The sequence below is a fragment of the Lithobates pipiens genome, unplaced genomic scaffold (assembly GCF_037356315.1).
Source record: "Lithobates pipiens isolate NorthernLeopardFrog02 unplaced genomic scaffold, aLitPip1_a1.2 Scaffold_30, whole genome shotgun sequence".
NCBI classification, from domain to species: domain Eukaryota; kingdom Metazoa; phylum Chordata; class Amphibia; order Anura; family Ranidae; genus Lithobates; species Lithobates pipiens.
In genome coordinates, this window is record NW_027507791.1 from 113,444,832 (window position 1) to 113,467,840 (window position 23,009).

General features: G+C 41.2%; 1 protein-coding gene across 5 annotated transcripts in view; it reads left to right on the forward strand.

Moving 5' to 3' along the window:
- Positions 1 to 23,009, forward strand: part of DPH6 (diphthamine biosynthesis 6) — a 186,876-nt gene that overhangs the window by 28,613 nt on the left and 135,254 nt on the right. For all 5 annotated transcript variants that reach the window (XM_077464771.1, XM_077464775.1, XM_077464773.1 and 2 more), the window contains one exon: positions 20,241 to 20,314. In XM_077464771.1, coding sequence (XP_077320897.1) covers positions 20,241 to 20,314 — 74 coding nt within the window. The remainder of the gene's footprint in view (positions 1 to 20,240; positions 20,315 to 23,009) is intronic.

Below are 23,009 nucleotides of genomic sequence, written 5' to 3' on the forward strand. Positions count from 1 at the left end.
ACAACAATTTTCACCCCCAAAAAATTATGGTGGACTGGGAGCACCCGACATAAGGAAATATCATCAAGCAATTCATTTAACTAGGCTCATTGACTGGAATCACCACCAAACAACTAAATTATGACCAAAACTGGAACAAGCTCAGAGTAAGATTCTACTTACTAGAGCACCTTGGTGTAATTCATGAATCTTAAACGACATAAAGAACTACCCAATAGTGGGGTTGACAGTGCGGATATGTTCAAAACTTTTCACTGAATATTCTCTTACACCAATTTGCTCTTCTTTGTATCTGATTTTGTTGAATCCTGCATTCCTTCAAGTGTAAGGCAAAATATTCTTAGCTTTACACAGGGATCTTCTATGTGCACTAAGATACAAGAGACAAACTACAAAATCCTCACTAAATGGTGTAAGACCCCGGTAAAACTGCAAAAGATATACCCCTCTCTATCGGATCGATGCTGGAGATGCCAGGAAGATAGAGGAACAAGTCGTCATGTCTTCTGGCTATGCCCAAAATTAGAAGATTATTGGAAGACGATCCAACAAATAATTAAAAAATTTACCGAAAGTAGAATTCCTAACGATCCAGCTTTTTTCTTGCTTCATGTATTTAATATTCCTAATAAAACTTATAAAAAGTCAGTCCTTTGCCATCTTCTTGACGCAGCAAAGGCATGCATTCCCCTAGGCTGGAAATCTCCCAAAGCGCCAACGGTAGGCATGTGGTTTAAAAAGGTGGAGGAAATTAAGAAAATGGAAGATTTAATTCTTACTAAACGTCACCAAAAAGAAAGTTATAATAAGACATGGACTTCTTGGAACAGGTATATTTTTTCAGATGAGGGATGAGCCCTGTTTGAAAGTGATATGGTAAACTAAATTAAGGTAAAATTATTGAACTAATTAGTAAAACGTCCGGAACTTAAATAGATCTTTCGAGATTGAGTAATAACAAGAGCAGGGCTCGTTCACCCCCTCCACTGCCCTTGTATTTTCCCCTTTCCCATGGCCTTAAATATATATTTTTAATTATTTCTTTTTTTTTGGTATAATATTAAGTTAGAGAAAATCTGAGGCACAGGAACACATAGGCCAATAGGTTATAATATGACGGAATAGACATCAAGGTATGGAGAAATAATGTGGGGAGTCTAGATGTCTGCCAGGAATTAAAGAAATGGCTATTATGTCATATCATTTTGATACTCTGCATTGGTATGTTCCAGTTGAACGATGTTAGCTGGTAATATTTGAATTGTTATTATTTTTATTTTTTTTTCTTGTTGGACATACCTGGAGAAAATGTGTGTTTGGCTGCTTCTTGAAATAAATAAAATAATTTAAAAAAAAAAATCGTTTCACACTGATGTGTTTTTGCTGCACTTTTACCCTGCTAAAAGTGCATGAAAAAATACAATAAAATGATTTCCCTTTAAATTCAATGGAACTCTTCACACCAGTGCTCTGTGGATGCAGTGTGGTTTTTGCGGTTCTGTATGCTGCTGTTTAAACAGGGCAATAAAAATGCACCTATTAATATCAATAGAAAATGCATGAAATGCATACCGTGGGTTGCATTTTTGGTGTTCTCTTTGAGCCACATGTATCACACGAGCATGCTGGGAGTCAAACAACCAGGAAAAGCACCAAAAATGCACATGCATTTTTTACAGTTTTTATCAGCAGAGCAATGTCAAAGGGCCCGCAAAAGCCATTCCTTTTTTTTTTTTCAAAATTATCCTGCTTTGTCAGAAATTGGACAATAGCAGTCTAAAGTCAATCTGACATAAGTATGCTTGTGAACAACTGACCAGTGCATTGTGGAAGTTGCGTTTGTTAGTCATTCCTTATTGTATGGCTTCTTCACTTCCACCAAGTTACCTTGTTCACTAAACTTATCCAGCAGTGCCCCCTGCTGTTTCTTTCTTTTTCTTATTTTTTTTATTGCCTTCTACAATCGTAGCTTATTTTTATTGGTTTTGATTTGTTGTTCAGTGGTTGAAATTCTGTTTTCTGTGTTTTTGACATGTATGCATCCAAGGGTACCTTGGCTGTTGCTGTGATCTAAGTAAAATACTTTGGATAAAAAAAGAAAGAAAACGGCTGGGTATTTTTAGCCTATATGTCAGTATAGGACAAAGTCTGTAGAGTGGATATCGGTCACTTTAATTCATCATTGCATCTTGACATTTGTTATATGGTTGGGGTCATTGGATAGAGTCAGTGACCTTAATTTTTGACCTTTTCCTAAGAAGAATTTTAGATACATTTATTTGGTGGCTGCCTTTGGTTAAATATAATCTTTGGAGGTTAGTTTTAAATAAGGATTTTCTCTTGTTCTTATTATATCATATTTCTTGTTTTTGTTTTTTGTTTTTCCACTTTGCTTTAAAGGAACCTAATCTTAAATCATTAACATGCCTGAAAGAAAAGCTGTTTGGTTTACCCAAAGCAGCCATGCAAATCACAGATTTAAATTTGCAGTGGAGGTGGGAGTTGGATTGGTGTCTGTAAGGAAGCACAGACAGCCCCTATTTCAGACACTTTGACAACTGAGGCCTAGGACACCTTTAGCACAAAGCACATAGGCAAGCAATAATCCGTTGCACACATTCTTTTTTTTTATTGCTATATTCTTCATAAAAGTATTTTAAAACAGCAAATGCAATAATTTACTATTAAGTTTAATGCAATATAACACATTTATCGGGAATTGGTACATTTATTTATAGAGATTTGTACATCATGCCTAAAAGCGGGGACGTTGAGGAAGTAAAGGACCGGGAGCTGGCTTTTAGCAAGTGCAGATATTTGTGATTTCTCATTGCTACATTCTTCCTCCGTGTCTTACATGGGTTTTCTTTCTTCATGCCATCAGTGGCTGCATCCTTTTCTTGTGTCTCCAATCTAATTCCATCTTTTCATTTCTGCTGTCCTTTCATCTCATTACATTCTCACTCGGCTTCTTCCTCCTCCCTTTTCTCACACCCCCTCTTACACTTTGGGATGAAATCACTAAATTAAAGTCTGGCTTAATTAAAATAGTGATGAATGCAGATTGCATGAAACATGGATAGTAAAATACAGCCACTTTCTGGCTAGGAATAGACTATAATTACTAGAATTGAGCGGCAGGCTGTGGACCGTCTTCTTTCTTGATACTTACAGGAAATGCTCTATTAGTGTGCATGCTTCCTTTAAGGGAAAAGGAGATTTGGGTTTAACTACATCAGTCCTGGATTACTAGGCTTAGGGGATGCAGCATAATACAGGTGTAATGTCCAGTGGTCCACAGCCCCTTTAAGTGGAAATCAGTATTGAATATCCCTGACAGATCATATGTTGTAAGAAAAACTCTACAGAAATTCTTTAAATAATTTTGTTTTGTCTATAAGAAAGCTGTTAGCTGTATTAAAACTATATGCTATGTAATTACTGTACCCTCCATAATAAAAAATGATTACCTTAACCAGTAACTTTTAGGACAAGGGATGGCTGAACAGGTTATATACCGTATATACTCGAGTATAAGCCGAGATTTTCAGCCTCTTTTTTGAGGCTGAAAGTGCCCCCCTCGGCTTATACTCGAGTCATCGCTGTCTGTCTGCCCGATCAGCGTGTCGAGCAGACAGACAGCGGCCATTCTAGGATTCAAAGGCCGCGCCTCCGTCTCCGCCTTCGCCTGTGATAGGCGGAACACTGAATTTCCCAGCAGTCTGTGTTCCGCCTATCACGGACGTCCTCTCATCCTCGTCCGTAGTATGAGGATGAGCGGACGTCCATGATAGGCGGACCACTGACTGCTGGGAAATTGAGTGTTCCGCCTATCACGGACATCCGATAGGCGGAACACTCAATTTCCCAGCAGTCAGTGGGAAATTGAGTGTTCCGCCTATCACCGACGGAGGCGCGGCTTTTGAATCCTAGAATGGCCACCGACGAAGAGCTGCGGGACGGGCCGGGACGCAGGCCGGGACGGGACGCAGGCCGGGACGGGACGCAGGCCGGGACGGGACGCAGGCCGGGACGGGACGCAGGCCGGGACGGACACAGGCTGGACGGACACAGGCTGGACGGACACAGGCAGGCTGGACACAGGTAGGCTGCACGGACACACACACACACACACACACACACACACACACACACACACGGATGCATGCACACACAGGGATGGATGGACACACACGGATGCATGGACACACACACACACACACACACACACACACGGATGCATGCACACACACAGGGATGGATGGACACACACACACACGGATGCATGGACACACACACACACACACGGATGCATGGACACACACACACACACACGGATGCATGGACACACACACACACGGATGCATGGACACACACAGGGATGGACGACACACAGGGATGGACAGGCATGTCTCACCCTCGGCTTATACACGAGTCAATAATTTTTTCCAGTTTTTTGGGGGTAAATTGGGGACCTCGGCTTATATTCGGGTCGGCCTATACTCGAGTATATACGGTACCTTTTTAATAATTCTTTACAGAAAAAGCATCTCCCCTTTACGCGACTTAAAAGATAAATAAAATCAAGTACATACATGTAATATATTAAAGATTACCAGCCTTTAGATGTGGTGGCTGCATTCGTTTTATTGGTTTTAGATTAAGAAGATTTTCAGCAAGTACAGAAAATACCTGTTGATCTTGCAGGAAATACAATGTCCTTTTAACTACCTGTAAGCGGAATTGAAAGTAACAACAATGTTATTTTGTTAGAGCCCCATACACACAGGCCAAATGTTGGGGACATCGGCCAGTTTAATTAAAACTGGCCGATATTCGTGGCCATCTTCTGTCGGACGAGCATGCTGGAAAGCCAGCAGCCGACTGGCTCCCAGTCAGCGCTCTCAGCCAATGGTTGAGAGCGCTGATCAGAGTGTTCTGGAGGGAGGGCATCCCCCTGTCAGAACACATTAGCTCGGGGGGGGGGGGGGGGGGGTAGATCACTCTACTAACGTCAGATCATTAGTACAGCATCTCTCCTTGTTTTTTTTTTTCGTTCAACCCAGCACTAGTAGTGTGTACCAGACTTAACCCACAATGCATTAAGTTAAGGTGAAAAAAACTGCCGCAGCCCGCCCTATGCCCACTGTTTTACTTACCTGACCCGATCTTTCTCTGGCCGGGAACGAGCACACCAGTCCTCGCAGCTGTTGCCTCTCACTGCTGTCAGTCAAATCCAATGACACGGCTTCGGGAGCCAAGTCTTGCATTCTGTGTGAATGGACACAGATGCGGGACTCAAGAGTGCGCCCACGCGGGTGGACACTTGATGCAGGGAGAAGCCACCAGCGCCGCTGAGGGACCCCAAAACAGGAGGTCGTATGACACGTTTGTTTGTTTTTTTTTGTTTTTAAACAAGGGTTTTCAATGTCAGGTTGACAATGGGAGTGTCTACGCTGCTTGTTAAATGAGAGAGAAAGCAAAGAAAATGGATGGTGAACATATATTTCCAGTCTTTACTTTTGCCATTTCTAAGCCCACGTACACAGGGTCGGAGATTTTGCCAACCAAATCCGTCAGATTTTGCCCGTCGGATTTAGTCCGACGGATTGTGTCCGAAACTGTTGCATACACACGGTCGGGCCAAGTTGGCGAAAAATCCGATCTTTCAGAACGTGATGACGTAATTTCGTAATTTCGTTACGATGGGACTACATTCAGGCTAGTAGCCAATAGCTTTGATGTAGGAATTTGATCTGAGCATGCGTGGCACTTGGTCCGATGAAAATGCTCTACACATGATCGGATTAGGTCCGTCCGGCCCAGTTGGTCGGGAAATATTTCCAACATGTTGGAAAATTGGGTCGGACGGAGATTCGGACAGAATCAGTCCGATGCATACCACACACAGTTGGATTATCTGACGACACGGTCCGATAAGACTCATTCCGACAGATTCTCCGACCGTGTGTACAAGGGCTAATAGTTTCTTAGTACAGTCTCAGTAACAGAGTTAAGACTACTAAAGTAACAGCTATTAACAGGTAATGATGATTAACTAGAAAAGTGAGTATGAGGACACTGTTCCAAGTGCATTTTCTAACGATCATTAGGTGATAAAGTTAAAAAACTGGTACACGGTAGTATAAAAATTATATTGACATGCAACAGATTTACAGTGTATATTCATTAAATTCGCTATTTTCACTACTTGCATTTCACTTTCTTTATACTGTACTGCAGAAGTGAATATACTGTAATATAATTATTGGATCCAAACTTTTGAGGGTAACCTAGTGCAGAGCTTGCTGGATGAAGTACCATTATGTAGAGCTTTCTGTATTTTTCCTTCTAGTGCCAATCCTTTTCTTCTTGGCCTTATGCTAGGGTTGGATGGAAGATGTAAGCAATATGCACATTGACCAGATACATTATACAAAGAGTATGACATTTCTTCAGTGTTTACCGCAGCCAGATTAAATCTGCATCTAACGATTCGTGTAAATAGGTGCTATGCATGCATTTACATTGCATTCAAATTGAAATGTAAGGAAGAATTAAAGCAAGTTCAAATTGACCTTAAAGAGGACTCTATTGAATATGTGGACACCCCCCTTCTGTGCTGTTTTAGCAACCAAACACCCACCAATCAGCTGCTGCATAAGTTAAAATTCCCTTTTGCAAACAATGTATCCATTTTCCTATACCCTATAATTAACAATAAATTACATATGCTAAATTAACAAACTTTACTATCTACAGTATCTCACAAAAGTGAGTACACCCCTCAATTTTTTGTAAACATTTTATATCTTTTCATGTGACAACACTGAAGAAATTACACTTTGCTACAATGTAAAGTAGTGAGTGTACAGCTTATATAACAGTGTAAATTTACTGTTCCCTCAAAATAACTCGACACACAACCATTAATGTCTAAATCACTGGCAACAAAAGTGAGTACACCCCTAAGTGAAAATGTCCAAATTGGGCCCAAAGTGTCAATATTTTGTGTGGCCACCATTATTTTCCCGCGCTGCCTTAACCCTCTTGGGCTTTGAGTTCACCAGAGCTTCACAGGTTGCCACTGAAGTCCTCTTCTGACATCACGGAGCTGGTGGATGTTGGAGACCTTGCGCTCCTCGACCTTCCATTTGAGGATGTCCCACAGATGCTCAATAGAGTTTAGGTCTGGATACATGCTTGGTCAGTCCATCACCTTTGCCCTCAGCTTCTTTAGCAGTGCAGTGGTCATCTTGGAGGTGTGTTTGGGGTCGTTATCATGTTGGAATACTGCCCTGCAGCCCAGTCTCCGAAGGGAGGGGATCATGCTCTGCTTCAGTATGTCACAGTACATGTTGGCATTCATGGTTCCCTCAATGAACTGTAGCTTCCAGTGCTGGCAGCACTCATGCAGCCACAGACCATGACACTCCCACCACCATGCTTAACTTTAGGCAAGACACACTGTATTCCTCGCCTGGTTGCCACCACCATGCTTGACCCCAACGGAACCAAATAAGTTTATCTTGGTCTCATCAGACCACAGGACATGGTTCCAGTAATCCATGTCCTTAGTCTGCTTGTCTTCAGCAAACTGTTTGCGGGCTTTCTTGTGCATCATCTTTAGAATAGGCTTCCTTCTGGGATGACAGCCATGCAGACCAATTTGATGCAGTGTGCGGCGTATGGTCTGACCACCTACCCTTTCAACCTCTGCAGCAATCCTGGCAGCACTCATACGTCTATTTCCCAAAGACAACCTCTGCATATGATGCTGAGCATGTGCACTCTACTTCTTTAGTTGACCATGGCGAGGCCTTTTCTGAGTGGAACCTGTCCTGTTAAACTGCTGTATGTTGGCTACCGTGCTGCAGCTCAGTTTCAGGTCTTTGCAATCTTCTTATAGCCTAGGTCAGTGACGGCGAACCTTGGCACCCCAGATGTTTTGAAACTACATTTCCCATGATGCTCCACTACACTGCAGAATGCATAAGTATTATGGGAAATGTAGTTCCAAAACATCTGGGGTACCAAGGTTTGCCATCACTGGCCTAGGTCATCTTTATGTAGAGCAACAATTTTTTTTTGTTTAGATTCTCAGAGAGTTCTTTGCCATGAGGTTCCATGTTGAACTTCCAGTGACCAGTACGAGCGAGTGAGAGAGATAACGCCAAATTTAACACACCTGAGACCTTGTAACACTAATGAGTCACATAACACCGGGGAGGGAAAATGGCTAATTGGGCCCAATATGGGCATTTTCACTTAGGGGTGTACTCACTTTTGTTGCCAGCAGTTTAGACATTAATGGGTGTGTGTTGAGTTGTTTTGAGGGGACAGCAAATTTACACTGTTATACAAGCTGTACACTCACTACTTTACATTGTAGCAAAGTGTCATTTCTTCAGTGTTGTCACATGAAAAGAAAATATTTACAAAAATGTGAGCGGTGTACTCACTTTTGTGAGATACTGTATATGTGTTTAACATTTATTCAACATTAAAATGATATAACTTAAGTCCCACAAAAAAATTCTTCATAGTATCTATTGTTATACAAAAACTTTTTTTCACCTAGCACACATAAATGCCTCCACCATCAATTGAAGACTAACTCACCCTCTCCTTTGCCTCTCTTATTAACTGCTTCCTGCTAGGCCACTGTACATATATGACCGGGCAGGACAAGTTTCATTCTGGGAGGTCATACCCATACACCCTCCCAGAACTGTGCCTCATGCTCATTCCCGGCGGTTCAGTGGTGCGATCTGTGAATGCTCGCTGTGACCAATCATTCCATATAATTACTCTATTCTCATATAGCCTCCAAATGACAAGAAAGCAGAGACCACACATTTTTATTAAATGTAATAGAAATACAATCTAAAATTTGTTTCACACAGCGTGGGGTCTAAGCACTAACCAGTATTCATCCGAGCTCCTGATGGTCGAGATGGGTTTTGCTGCCTGCGTGTGAGTTCGCAGTTCTCAGGATTGCCCCACCAGGAGGTAAACAAGCCAGGGTCCAGTAGCAGATATAGCAGATAGGGCTCAAACAGAAGTGTAGTCAGTAAACAAGCCAAAGGGCCGTAACAAGGGGTTGCAGGTTGGGATCAAGCAGAAGTTTAGTCGAGGAACAAGCCAAAGATCAGTAACAAAGATACAGACTGCAGTAGGAAGCATATCAGATATCGTTCCTTAAGATTCTGAAATCGAGAATTTTCTCAACCACAAATTCTTCACCCTGTACCTCAACAGGTGGAGGAGGTGGGAGAATTCTTCCAGAAAATGGATTTTCATGAAATTGAATAGTGGCATGTGAAAAATAGGGTGACTCTCCATACTGTCAGGAAGATTATGCAAAAGGTGACTGAGCTGATTTGAGCAGAGATCTGAAAAGGTCCCACAAACATTTGACCCAGCTTAGCAAATGGAATTTGAACTGTTACATTTTTGCTTGATAATCAAACTTTGTCACCCTGAAGAAAAGTAGGGAGTGATCTGCGATGTCTGTCAGCAGCCTTCTTGTAATATCCCTGAGCCTCCTTCAAAGTATAAATTAAATCTCCTGTAATGTGGTTAATATGCTGTTAACAGCAGGAATTGAGATAGGGAGATAAGGAATGGAAACTGGGAGAAACCTGGTATTTAAGAAAAAAGGGCTTTGGGAAGTGGAGCTATGTTTAGAATTGTTCTAAGCAAAGTCATAGAAAGATAGTCCACCCAGTCACTTTGAAGTTAACCGACAAAACATTGAAGGTACTGCTCTAAAGTTTGTTTGGTCCTGTTGCTCTGACCATTAGCCTAAGGATGAAAAGCAGAAGACTGGTTAATTGTTATACCTAAAGCTAAGCAAAAGCTTTTCCAAAGTATCAAAGTAAACTGCACTCCTCTTTCAGACACCACATCATCAATTGAGTCCTTTTTTTCAACAAAAAACAGGGCTATCCCTGCTGGAGACGTTGAGTGTGTACTAAAGCTCTTCCCTAAATTTTCATCAAGCCACTCCCTGAGCACCTTTAATTCCAGGTTCTGACAGATTGAAAAGGCCATGCAATAGGTTTTTCTGCCCCTGGGTGCAGTTCAGTGGGAAAATCATACAAGCGATGAGGAGGTAATTGATTGGCATTCTTTTTATCACAGATATCCTGGAATTTATGGTATTGAGGAGGCAGGTTGTCATATAACTGGGTTGCTTTCACATTAACTTGTGATTCGTTGATCAGTGGAGAACTTGTTTGACAATGTTCTGTAAAATTTTCTTCGCAATGGGGGGAGGTAATATTTATATAGTCCATGCTTTCTAGTTAATTGAGGGATTATGGGTAGAAAACCAAGGAATATGCCCAGCATGACAGGAAATTTGGGTGACATAATCAACTGATCATCTCACGATGGCCAGCCTCAAATTGGAGTACAAAAGGAAATCCTGATGATAAAGGTGAACCGTCTCCATATCAATAGGGTCTTATTTATTGTTAGAATTCGCCCACAGCAATAATGTTTAATCTCCTTAAAGTACCCCCCAAGCCACGGAGTCCAGCATAAGAGGAATTTCACGGCCCTTGGTAATAAGTTTGATAGGGATGATAAAATGAGACATCAGAGAATAAACGTTATTCTCTTTGTGAATCAATGGGGCGATAGACTGGGTATTGGAGTTTATTTGTTCAGACGCCACTATAACATCTGTCGCAGCAATTGTAATTCCCAGAGTCCCCACAATATAGACATATGTTTTCCAAAGTCTTCTCTCTTTCTACTGAGTAGAAATGGATCTCCTAATAGCATCAACTTACTTAGGTGTCAGGAGTTTTAAAATGCAGAGAAATCTTTGGTTCCTTCTGAACAAACTGACCATTACTTCCAAAGATTCCCAATCTCACCTTCCTCCTTTGTAATTCGCTGATCAATTTGGATACATAATTGGATGAAAGATTCAAGATCCTTAGGAGTCTCTACTCTGGTGAGCTCACCTATTACCTATTTAGAGAGTCCTTGGAGGAACTGACTTTTTTTGTGTTGTATTCCAAGTGGCATCTGCGATCCAACATCAGAATTCAGCTGCGTACTCAGCAATATAAAATTTACCCGGTTTATCAAAAACTTGATTCATCATGGCAACAAAAGTTTCAAAATTATTCAGACTTGTGCTATCTTCTTCTACATAAGAGGAAGCCCAAGCTGGGGCTTCCTAAGTTAGGAGGTTGATAACAAATAATACCTTATTTTTCTCCGAAGTAAATGCAGCGTGTTTAATTTGAAAATATATGCAACACTGGCTAAGGAACCTTGTAATGGCAGTGGTCTCCATTGAATTTGAGTGGTAGGGGCATATACACGTTAACATTATCTTGGGAGCACAAGTCCAACAAATTGTCTCTGCAGAGAATGGATTTAATTCCGTTGTTCTTGGTGGGTAACACCAAAGTCTTGCAGCTCTGCATTTTGCTGCGTGAAATGAGCAACATTTGCTATAGCAGTGTAAATGTTTGGGCTAGATTATTCTGTCACGTCAGGCTCGAAAACCAGTAGCGATAGCAGTAAAGTAGCTCCCATCGACTAGCAGGCTAGGTATACAAGCAGGTCACCCTGGTGGATGATGCAGGCTCAACTGAGGTGTGGGATCTAGGCACCAACCAATATTCACCAGAGCACCTGATGGTGGCGAAGGGTTTTGCTGCATGTTTGTATCAGGTCACAGTCCTCAGGATTGCCCCACTAGGTAAACAAACCAGAGTCAAGTAGCAGATATAACAGGTAGGGGTCAAAAAGAAGTGTAGTCAGTAACAAGCCAAAGATTGGTAACAAGTGGTTGCATGTTGGAATCAAGTGGAAGAGTAGTCAAGGAACAAAGGTCAATAACAAGTGTTTGCAGGTTGGAGTCAAGTGGAAGCATAGCTGAGGAACAAAGCAAAGGTCAGTAACAGATACGTCGGAGGGCAACATGAGAGAGAAGATCAAAAGTTCAAGAGAAACAAAACACAAGGCAAGGTTGTCAGGCATGGTAAATCGGGCAGGGAGCTGTCCAGCATCTCAGATGGGTCAGCAAGAAGCGAACCCCGCCAGATAAGGTGGGACATAGAATGTGAGGACACACCCATCTAAAAATCCACAGCAGGGCCACTATGCAACCTACCAAGCATGATAGTGCTTCCGTGTCAATCCATTGGTTGGATAGTTGGGCTATTTGTGCTGTCTGGAGATAAGCCATTAAATTGGGGATTCCCAAATCTCCCTTACGTTTGGGAGTATATAATGTTCGCCTGTTAATTCTAGGGTGTCTATTGCCCCCCCAAAAAATTAAGAATTCTATTTGGAAGCTTCATCAACTTCAACTCTCTTCATTAAGAATTTAAAATATATGATAGACAATAGATGCTAGAATATTTGCAAATTTTTCTCAGTACCTTATGTGGCTCCATTGTGTGTAAATGTCCTCAGGTGGCTCTGTTTGCATTAGGTATATGTCATTAGTCTGTAGTTTATAGATTTATATTTGTAAGCTCTTAGAGAGATTAACAAAGTGCTCATAATGTTAAAACTGCATATACACACACAGATTTCTCCATCCACAATAAACAGCATGGATCGGTGATGCTCCCACTTCGATTGGCGGTCAGAATGCCTGAACAGTGCCTGCATCTGATTGGATGCAGGCACTGTTCAGCTGTCAAATTTCTGCCCAGCTCCCCCAGTTTTTCAAAAGCTGGATGTCTGACAGAGTGGTTTATTAGGAACCTGCAAACATGTGCTCAGTGTATGGCTTTTGACTTCAGAGACAGTTTTTCTTTTTTGTTGGCTATACAACATAGATGTTGATCATCTTATGATACAGCTCTGGCTGATTTGTGTTTCATGGCTTCATGTATGAATAAAGAACCACTGCATAAGGTAAAGAACTGGGGTCCCTGTTAAATCTAGTAAATCCAGGGCGACACAGTGGTGTAGTGGGTAGCACTAGCAGTAAGAAGGGTCGCTGGTTCGAATCCCAACAGCGACACTACCTGCCTGGAGTTTGCATGTTCTCCCTGTGCCTGTGTGGGTTTCCTCCGGGTACTCCGGTTTCCTCCCACACTCCAAAGACATGCAGGTAGGTTAATTGGATCCTCTCTAAATTGTCCTTAGTATGTATGAATGCGAGTTAAGGACCTTAGATTGTAAGCTCCTTGAGGGTAGGGACTGATGTGAATGAACAATGTATATATAAAGCGCTGCGTAAATTGATGGCGCTATATCAGTAACTGAAATAATAATAAATCCAGACAGTGCTCCTGTGTTCCCCGTATGGAATTATAGACAGAATTATAGACATCTTGTCAGAAATACACAAAATTGTCAATGTGTCTGTTAAGTGATTGTGTGATCTTCTTTCAGAAATGTGCACACAGTAGTTTAGAATCGCAACTTTGCTTTCATTGGCTCTGATGTGGCAAATTCATGAATGACTGCACTTAGACATTGGGAAAATCGGACTAGCCATAGACAGATGTCTTCCCAGGAACTTGGTCTGCATAATATTTGCCTGATGTCTTTAGCACTGGTACTCACAGCCTTTTCTCATACAACCTACCAATGGATCGAAGTGGTGTGCATACAGCAATGGTAGCCCTAACTTGTCCGATCTTCACTTAAGAATATTAGTGATTATTATGATATCAGAACACTTAGCTCATGACTGGCTGTCATTCGTACTCATGGACATCCAGTCAAGGGGTGTAGGTTAAAGAGAAATGCAAACATTCCAAAAAAATGTTTCTGCGTTTGTCATAATATTGGATTTTTCAGTACTAGAGGTTCCAAAAGTTAGTGATTTAAAAAGAAAATGTGAGAATCTCCAGTGACAGCAAGGTTAAACATGTTTGTGTAACTCCTACAGGCTCTGGGGAGAGGTGTAGGCCCCGTGGCAGGTACGCAGCTGGGAGAGTCACCAGTCTGGTCCCAGGCCGATCAGTAACCTTTACACATGCTGTAACATCATCCGGATGTCTTGTTTTGTTTGCAGCTTCCAAATCTTAATAACTCTCCCCCTCTCTTTTTCTGATCTGCCTCCCTCAGGCTGTTTGTGGTTCTGACTTGATGATTATTTCACTTATTTATTTTTTTATCTGATTAACTGACACATCGGGATCGAGACAGACAGAGGCCCCCTGAGGCTACACAACAATTTCATTTAAAGAAAAGTAAGGAGGTTTGCTATACACGCCACATTTAATGGTTGTGTTATCAGGCAAAGAAAAATTGCCTACCTCTCTACAGGGGGGACAGAGTTTATCCTAAGGACCCGCAGTTTAAGGAAATTGATAATGGCTGCAAGGTAATTTGCTGTTAAAGTTTTTTTCCCTCTCATTAATATTGCATTTTCTCCTATAATTACAGGCTGTGTTATTCACCAATTAAACTCTTGAGCACTGTTGCTTATTTCTCCGCTGGACAATTTCATGGTTGGGAGAAATCGTAGAATTAGGGGTACAAATAATTGGGCAGTGGTTTTATCATTAATTACATGCGCATATGCATATTCTGGAACTGTCACATATATGTTTTAATAAGTTCTGATTTGGCTTTATAGGAGTAGAATTCAGGTGATAACTGGCTTTAAAACAGCGAGTTTTACTATTGTTCCATATTAATATTTTGTTTACAAAAAGCTGTATGAAATACAATCAGTGTGTGGTCTCCTCCTGCTTGACAAAAGTCGATTGGTTAATCTACTTCTATCAAAGGAACATGTTGAAAAATTTTCCATCAATCAGCAAATGCAGCAAATCAGCAGGTGCCGCTGTCAGAATACAATGCCCCACTGATTTCTTCATCCACCGCTGGCTGAGTTTGGTTTCTTTTTTTACATACCTTCCAAAAGCTGCCTGGAAGTCTTTTGTAAAATAAACCTATTGTTTACTAAGTTCCCATCACATTAAAGCAAAAGTAAAGGTTAAATATAAATAATTGCAAACAGGTAGGCTTTTTTATTGCAGAAGAGACCTGCAGTGTATTTTCTGCAATAAAGTACACTTACCTGCCAGTTTTTAGTCCTCTGTAGATTGTATACAGAGCTTTGCATGTGCAGTTCAGTTTAAATTTTGGCACACTGTCAGTGTGTCGGGATGACTGCACTCCGTGCTGGCCAAAGACCGGCACAATGCAAGAAACCCTGGAAGAAGATTACAGGCATTGGACCATGGGAACTAAGGCAAGTAATTTTGCCTTTAATTTTGCCTTAACCTCCCTTGCGGTATGATTATGTCAGATTTTTGAATCTCAAAGCGGTACAATGTTTTGCATAGAAATTTGGTGTTTTATATTGTAGGCCTGTAATTCTTAGGAATAACTTGCTTAAATCTGTCCAAACAAGATTCTAGACATCCCCGGTATGATAAAGTTTGAAACACGAAATCATAAATTATAATATAATAACTATAAATAATTATCAAAAATAATATAATAATAATAAAATTATATTCAATAATGTAATCAAATCAAAAACTCAGAAATTTGCTCACTCGCAGAATTGTCATTGTCATTACTTTCAGTTTCTGAGGGCAAGTTTCCCCACAAATCACTCGCTCAATTCTGCAAGTGATTCTAATTTACTATCGCCCCTTTCTAGCTGGTCTAAAATCGCTTTTGACTTAAAGAGACACTTTTTGGATGCCATGGACATTCTCAAGTTTCCAGGCAGAAAGAACGGTATATATAATATAAAAGTGTAGACAGTGTACTGGACAAAGGATTAGGAACAAAAGGGAGGTGAAATGCTTGCGCCCGCGATCGCGACTGCCGGCCACACGCATCGGCACCCGCCCGCAGTGCAGTGGCGCGTGCACCTGCTATCCCCGCTTAAAGGGCTGACCTACAGCTACCACAGTTCACTGGAGCGTGACGACCCACCGCAGTATAATGACGGCGGCTGGTCGGCAAGTGGTTAATGCATAGAATGCAATAAGACATAAAACCTTCTACTTTTATAACTCCTTTAAGATAAAATAAACCTGTGTGCAGCAGCCGCCCCAGCCCCCCAATACTTAGATGAGCCCCTCTCTGTCCAGCGATGTTGCACGAGTGTCTGGGACACCCCTCTACATTGGCAGAGACAGCAGCGTGGCACCATTGGCTCAAAATCAGTCAGCCAATCGGGAGAGAGGGAGTGGGGCCGGGTCAGGGCTCTCTGTCTGAATGGACAGACGAAGCTGTGACTCAGCTCGGGTGCCCCCATAGCAAGCCCATAGTCAAATGACATCTGCAGAAGATGGGATCTCCCATTCTGGGCTTGGGTCATTTGACGTCCTTGGCTTCTCGCCACTCCTGCGGGGTGCCACAGCATGGTGATTGGGGATGAGGTTTGTCAAACACAGTCCATCCCAGATCTGTTTAAAGAGCCAATAAAAAATGTCTCTTTACCACGGGACCAGCTGTGTCCAATCACAGCTGGACCCATGTACTGTCCACATGCACAGAGTGGCGATCGGGGATGAGACTTGTCACCCTGACATAGCCCAACCTCGATCGCAGTAAAGAGCCAATGAAATTGGCTCTTTACCACGTGACCGGTTGTGTCCAATCACAGCTGGTCACAGAATGTCAACAAACCGCGGTAACGAGATCTTACCGGGTTTAGCCTCCTCACACACACCAATCACACCAATCGTGTGTGAGAAGAAGATTGCGATAACATCCTGTTACCGCTTGCAGTGTACACCAGTCTCACATTAATTCCCCCCACCCATGGTAATAAAGAGGACCTGCCACCACCCATCACAGTACCGGTCACCACCCATCACAGTACCTGTCACAGTCCATCTGAGTACCTGTCACAGCTCATCTGAGTACCCGAGTACCAGTCACCATTTTCTTTCCACGTTTTCTGAAGACTTGTGTAAAAAAATTAACCTTTCAAAAGACTCATAATGCTTCATAGAATAGATGGGGTGTTTGCTTTCCAAAATGGGGTAATTTTGTGGGTAATTCCATTATCCTGGTGCTCCAGGGCCTTTAAAAGTGTAATAGGTCGTTAGGAAATTAGAGGTGTAATTTATGCTCCTATAACCCTTGACAGCAGTCCCCGCATGTTGGATCTCTGTATGTGGCCAGGCTGTGTAAAAGTCTCACACATGTGGTATTGCCATACTCAGGAGGAGTAGCAGAATGTATTTTGGGGTGTTATTGGAAGTATGCATATGCTGTGTGTGAGAAATAACTTGTTATTATAACAATTTTGTGGGAAAAAAAAATAAAGAAAAGTGGGAAAAAATTACAACTTCAGAAAACTCACCATGCCTCTTATTAATACCTTTGCCTGTCTACTTTTCAGAAAGGGGTCATTTGGGGGGTATTTGTACTTTTCTGACATTTCAGGGCCTTAAGAAATGAGAGGCCATCAGTACATCAGATGTGATCAATTTTCAATGATTTGCACCATAGTATGTAGACTCTACAACTTTCACAGGGACTAAATAATATCCACTAATTTGGGTTATTTTTTTACCAAAGAGCTGTAGCAGTATAAATTGTGGCCCAAATTTATGAACAAAAATGACTTACTTGTTTTTCTCTTCAACATTTTTGCTCTTTTTTCACTTATGTCTTAAAAAATAAAAAACCCAGTGGTGATTAAATGGCACCAAAAGAAAGCTCTATTTGTATGAAAAAAATGATAAAAATGTTGTTTATGTACAGTGTTGCATGACTGAGTACTCGGCATTCAAAGTGTGAGAGCACTGAAAGCTGAAAATTGGTCTGGGCAGGAAGGGTGTGTAAAAAGTAACAGTAACTATCAGCTCAAATACAGTGCAAATGTGAATAATCACAACTCATAGATCATTAGTCCATTGTGAAGTCAGGGATTCGGGGTTTAATAATTTTTCAAATAAAATAATTAAAATGATAAGATAGTGGCAGGCCAAGGGTGACTGCTGCCTTCAGAGAAGCTGACTCTGTGTAGAGGGAAACAAAGGGGAGAAATAGAGGCCAATAGAAGGAGCTGAAGCTCCGGGCACGTAGCCTGCTAGTTCTTTCCTCCTCTCTTTCTGGACGTTCCCCCTGATGTGCTCCTGTGACCTGTGACATCATCCACGAGTGCCAACACCGGTTTCAGCTGCCTCCTGGTGGCCACAGGACGTGCAGAGCAACCGGACCATTACACAGCTACACACAGTGACCAGATCCAGGGACCTCCAGACGGACTCCACATACCTATACAGATGAGCCTTTTACAGTGCCTTGCGAAAGTATTCGGCCCCCTTGAACTTTTCATCCTTTTGCCACATTTCAGGCTTCAAACATAAAGGTAAAAAAAAAATTATTTTTTGTGAAGAATCACCAACAAGTGGGACACAATTGTGAAATGGAACAAAATCTATTGGATTTTTGAAACTTTTTTAACTAATAAAAAAATTAAAAGTGGGGCGTGCAAAATTATTTGGCCCCCTTGTGTTAATACTTTGTAGAGCCACCTTTTGCTGCGATTACAGCTGCAAGTCGCTTGGGGTATGTCTCTATCAGTTTTGCACATCGAGAGACTGAAATTCTTGCCCATTCTTCTTTGCAAAACAGCTCGAGCTCAGTGAGGTTGGATGGAGAGCGTTTGTGAACAGCAGTTTTCAGCTCTTTCCACAGATTTTCGATTGGATTCAGGTCTGGACTTTGACTTGGCCATTCTAACACCTGGATACGTTTATTTGTGAACCATTCCTTTGTAGATTTTGCTGTATGTTTGGGATCATTGTCTTATTGGAAGATAAATCTCCGTCCCAGTTTCAGGTCTTTTGCAGACTCCAACAGGTTTTCATCCAGAATGGTCCTGTATTTGGCTGCATCCATCTTCCCCTCAATTTTAACCATCTTCCCTGTCCCTGCTGAAGAAAACCAGGCCCAAACCATGATGCTGCCACCACCATGTTTGACAGTGGGGATGGTGTGTTGAGGGTGATGAGCTGTGTTGCTTTTACGCCAAACATATCGTTTTGCATTGTGGGCAAAAAGTTGGATTTTGGTTTCATCTGACCAGAGCACCTTCTTCCACATGTTTGGTGTGTCTCCCAGGTGGCTTGTGGCAAACTTTAGACGAGACTTTTTATGGATATCTTTGAGAAATGGCTTTCTTCTTGCCACTATTCCATAAAGGCCAGATTTGTGCAGTGTACGACTGATTGTTGTCCTATTGACAGACTCTTCCCACCTCAGCTGTAGTTCTCTGCAGTTCATCCAGAGTGATCATGGGCTCTTGGCTGCATCTCTGATCAGTCTTATCCTTGTCTGAGCTGAAAGTTTAGAGGGACAGCCAGGTCTTGGTAGATTTGCAGTGTTCTGATACTCCTTCCATTTCAAAATGATCGCTTGCACAGTGCTCCTTGGGATGTTTAAAGCTTGGGAAATCTTTTTGTATCCAAATCCGGCTTTAAACTTCTCCACAACAGTATTACGGACCTGCCTGGTGTGTTCCTTGGTCTTCATGATGCTCTCTGCGTTTTCAACAGAACCCTGAGACTATCACAGAGCAGGTGAATTTATACAGAGACTTGATTACACACAGGTGGATTCTATTTATCACCATCAGTCATGTAGGACAACATTGGATCATTCAGAGATCCTCGCTGAACTTTTGGAGTGAGTTTTCTGCACGGAAAGTAAAGGGGCCGAATAATTTTGCACGCACCACTTTTCAGTTTTTTATTTGCTAAAAAAGTTTAAAATATCCAATAGATTTCGTTCCACTTCACAATTGTGTCCCACTTGTTGGTGATTCTTCACAAAAAATTAAAATTTTATATCTTTATGTTTGAAGCCTGAAATGTGGCAAAAGGTTTAAAAGTTCAAGGGGGCCAAATACTTTCGCAAGGCACTGTATGTTCTTACTTCTTGGGAGTGAGTTTTGTTACCTTGCCATTAAAGCTGCTTCTAATACTACTCTCAGGTGGCGCTTCCTGGTTTCTCCCCTTAGGAAGGGTGTGTAAGTACCCTGTATTGAAGTGGTTAAGGGAAATCTTCATTCTTTACTGCATCCAAAACCCAAAAAAGCATTGGTCTTAGGTAGATTTTATTAATTAGTGTATGCAGTTTGTGGACTTGTTCTTCGCCACTCAATTTCTTTATGCACTCAATTTGTGACACAAGTTTTTTTTTTTTTTTTTTTTTTTTAAATACTAGAACTGTATGTGATCATTTATGTCATTGTCATTAATGTTTAATCAGTTAAGGTTTCATCTGGTATTTTCTCATGGATGTTGGTATTCTTCCAGGAAAAGGAGTGTGTAGATGCTGTATCTGTTGGAGCCATCCTGTCTGACTACCAGCGTGTTCGAGTAGAAAATGTGTAAGATTTTTGTTTGTGCTTGTGGGTGTTGCTTTTATTGCCTAATTATTTTTAGTTAGAATCCTGTGATGTAACTTTTTGCACAGATTAATTGTACAGTGTGAAAATATATTGTTCTTTGGGACAATAAGTAGTGTGTAGCAACAAGAAAAAGAAAATGGTAATATTGCCCATATGTAGTGCATACAGACATAATTGGTTGAACCTGTTGATGATTTAATAGCCAGGCAGAGCACACCATTGAAACCAGATGCCATTTTGTAACAGAGGTGACAAGAGAAAAACTTCACAGGCTTAGTGCAATAAAAACGACACATTTATAGGGTAACAAAGGTGTGAAGTGTGAGGTTGAATTGTAGGCCCAAACTTAATGGCCAGTGGTGAGGGCTATGATGGAAGGCAGCACTCACAAGGACCCTGCTTGATCTTCACAATGTTCTCTTAAATGACATCAGGGGGTGCTTCATGTCACGAATAATCCCAACGCTGGGTATGGTGAGATTCAGTTCTTTATTCAACCTTGGACTTTACTCAGTCAGCAGCTGATATGTCTGCTTTCTCCTATATACTTGTGAGTGTATTTATTAAACATTTCTTAATTGTTAAAGAGCAACGCTACTGTTGTTGAGAAAAAACATTCCCCTGTGGTAGATCCTATGTACATGGCAAGGATATTAAACCTTTTTGCAGATTCCTACCTTTTGTCATTCTAAAGAAATAGCTATTGGTTTTTCTGTGTCCATGTGAATCTGTATGGTAGTGATTTTATAATTATCAGTCAGTTGCTGCACCTGCAGGGGTCTAATGAGGAAAGTGGCAAGGTCTGCATCCCTTTAGGCATGATTTCCCTTTGGGAGTATCTCACCAAAAATGAAATTTTTGTTGTAGGAAATGCTCAAACTCTCATTTGTATCTTAGAAAGCAAGGGAGTTGTGGGGCTTTAAATGAGGTGGATGATACCATGTACCTCCATCCATAAATCAGAAATAAGAAAGAGGTTTTTGGGACTTTGAGTGAGGCACAAAACACATGGTAGGAGAAATTGTAAAATTGTTTAGCATATAAACAAAGCATTGAACATGGGTATTTTTACCTATATGCACAAGGCGATGGCATACAAAAAAGAGGAATTCATGTATGTATGCACGATTCTGGCTAAAATGAGAATCACAATTTTTTTGCTTAGAAGATAGTTCACAATTCTCGCGGCGTAACGTCATCTTTTACATTAAAACATTTTTTATTTTTTTTTATTCATTGAAGTGTATTTTTTCCCAAAAAAATTTGTTTGAAAGACTGCTGGGCAAATACAGTGTGACATAAAATATTGCAGCAATTGACATTTTATTCCCTAGGGTCTCTGCTAAAATATATATAATGTTTGGGAGTTCCAAGTAATTTTCTAGCAAAAGAAATCTTGATTTTAACTTAAGAAACAAGTGTCAGAAAAAGATTTAGACTTTAATTGGTTAAACTTCCTGCATTTACACTTTGTTAAAAACTTGGCAGACTGCCTGAATTTTTTCTTTACACAGAAGGTTATCCCTTTGATCTAAGAAGGAAGAGTTAGTTACAATGTTTTATGTTAAAAACTTGGCAGACTGCCCAGATGTTTTCTTTTGACAGCTGAGTGAGCAGATATGTATCCACTTGTTATATGAAAGAATCTGAAAACTCAATAGAGATCGTCAGGGGGGTTGAATCGAGATCATGATTTTTTTAACGATCTAGTATGTACATGCACGCATCTGAAATTGCATAGTATCCCATGAAAGTAACTAATATAAAAAGCCAATGCTTATTGAGTAATGGATACAAATTTGCAGATCCTGGCTTGCAACACTGCTAGTTTAGAACTATTTATACGTAAGTATTCCAGAGAGATATACATCATGTTTTCCCTTGCCTCTACCTTTTTTCTCATTATCTGGGCAAAACATTAGATCCTATTTGGTACCTTTTTTAATTTTTTTTTCAGATACGCTATGCGTTTGCTCCTGATGAGTGCAACTGGCCACGAAATGCACGAGCCTATTAATGTCATCATGTTTTCAACACATAGCTTGACATCAACTGTGATTTTATTTGCATCCTATAACCCAGGGATATGCAATTAGCGGACTTCCAGCTGTTGCAGAACTACAAGTCCTATGAGGCATAGCAAGACTCTGACAACCACAAGCAGGACACCCAGAGGCATGATGGGACTTGTAGTTTTGCAACAGTTGGAGGTCCGCTAATTGCATATCCCTCCTATAACCCATTTGTATCCATTACTCAATAAGCATTGGCTTTTTATACTAGTTACGGAGGATGAGCTCAGGCGTGTTCGCAAGTCGCACGAGTAGAGCCCATCAGGAAGTCGGCACTGCACAGTGCTAATCACAAGCAATGAGACATTTCCCGATCTCTGCAGCCGTGCATCGGGACAATGTCTTGCTACTTGTGATTAGTGCTGTGCAGTTCCGACTTCCTGGCGGGCTCTGCACGTGCGGCTTGCGAACACGCCTGAGCTCATCCTTGCTAGTTACTTCCATTGGAATACTATTTGATTTAAGATGCGTGCATGTACATACATGAATTCTTCTTTTTTGTATGCCATCGCCTTGTGTATATAGATAAAAATACTAATTTTTAATGCTTTGTTTATGAACAATTTTACAATTTCTCTTACCACTTGTCTTGTGCCTCACTC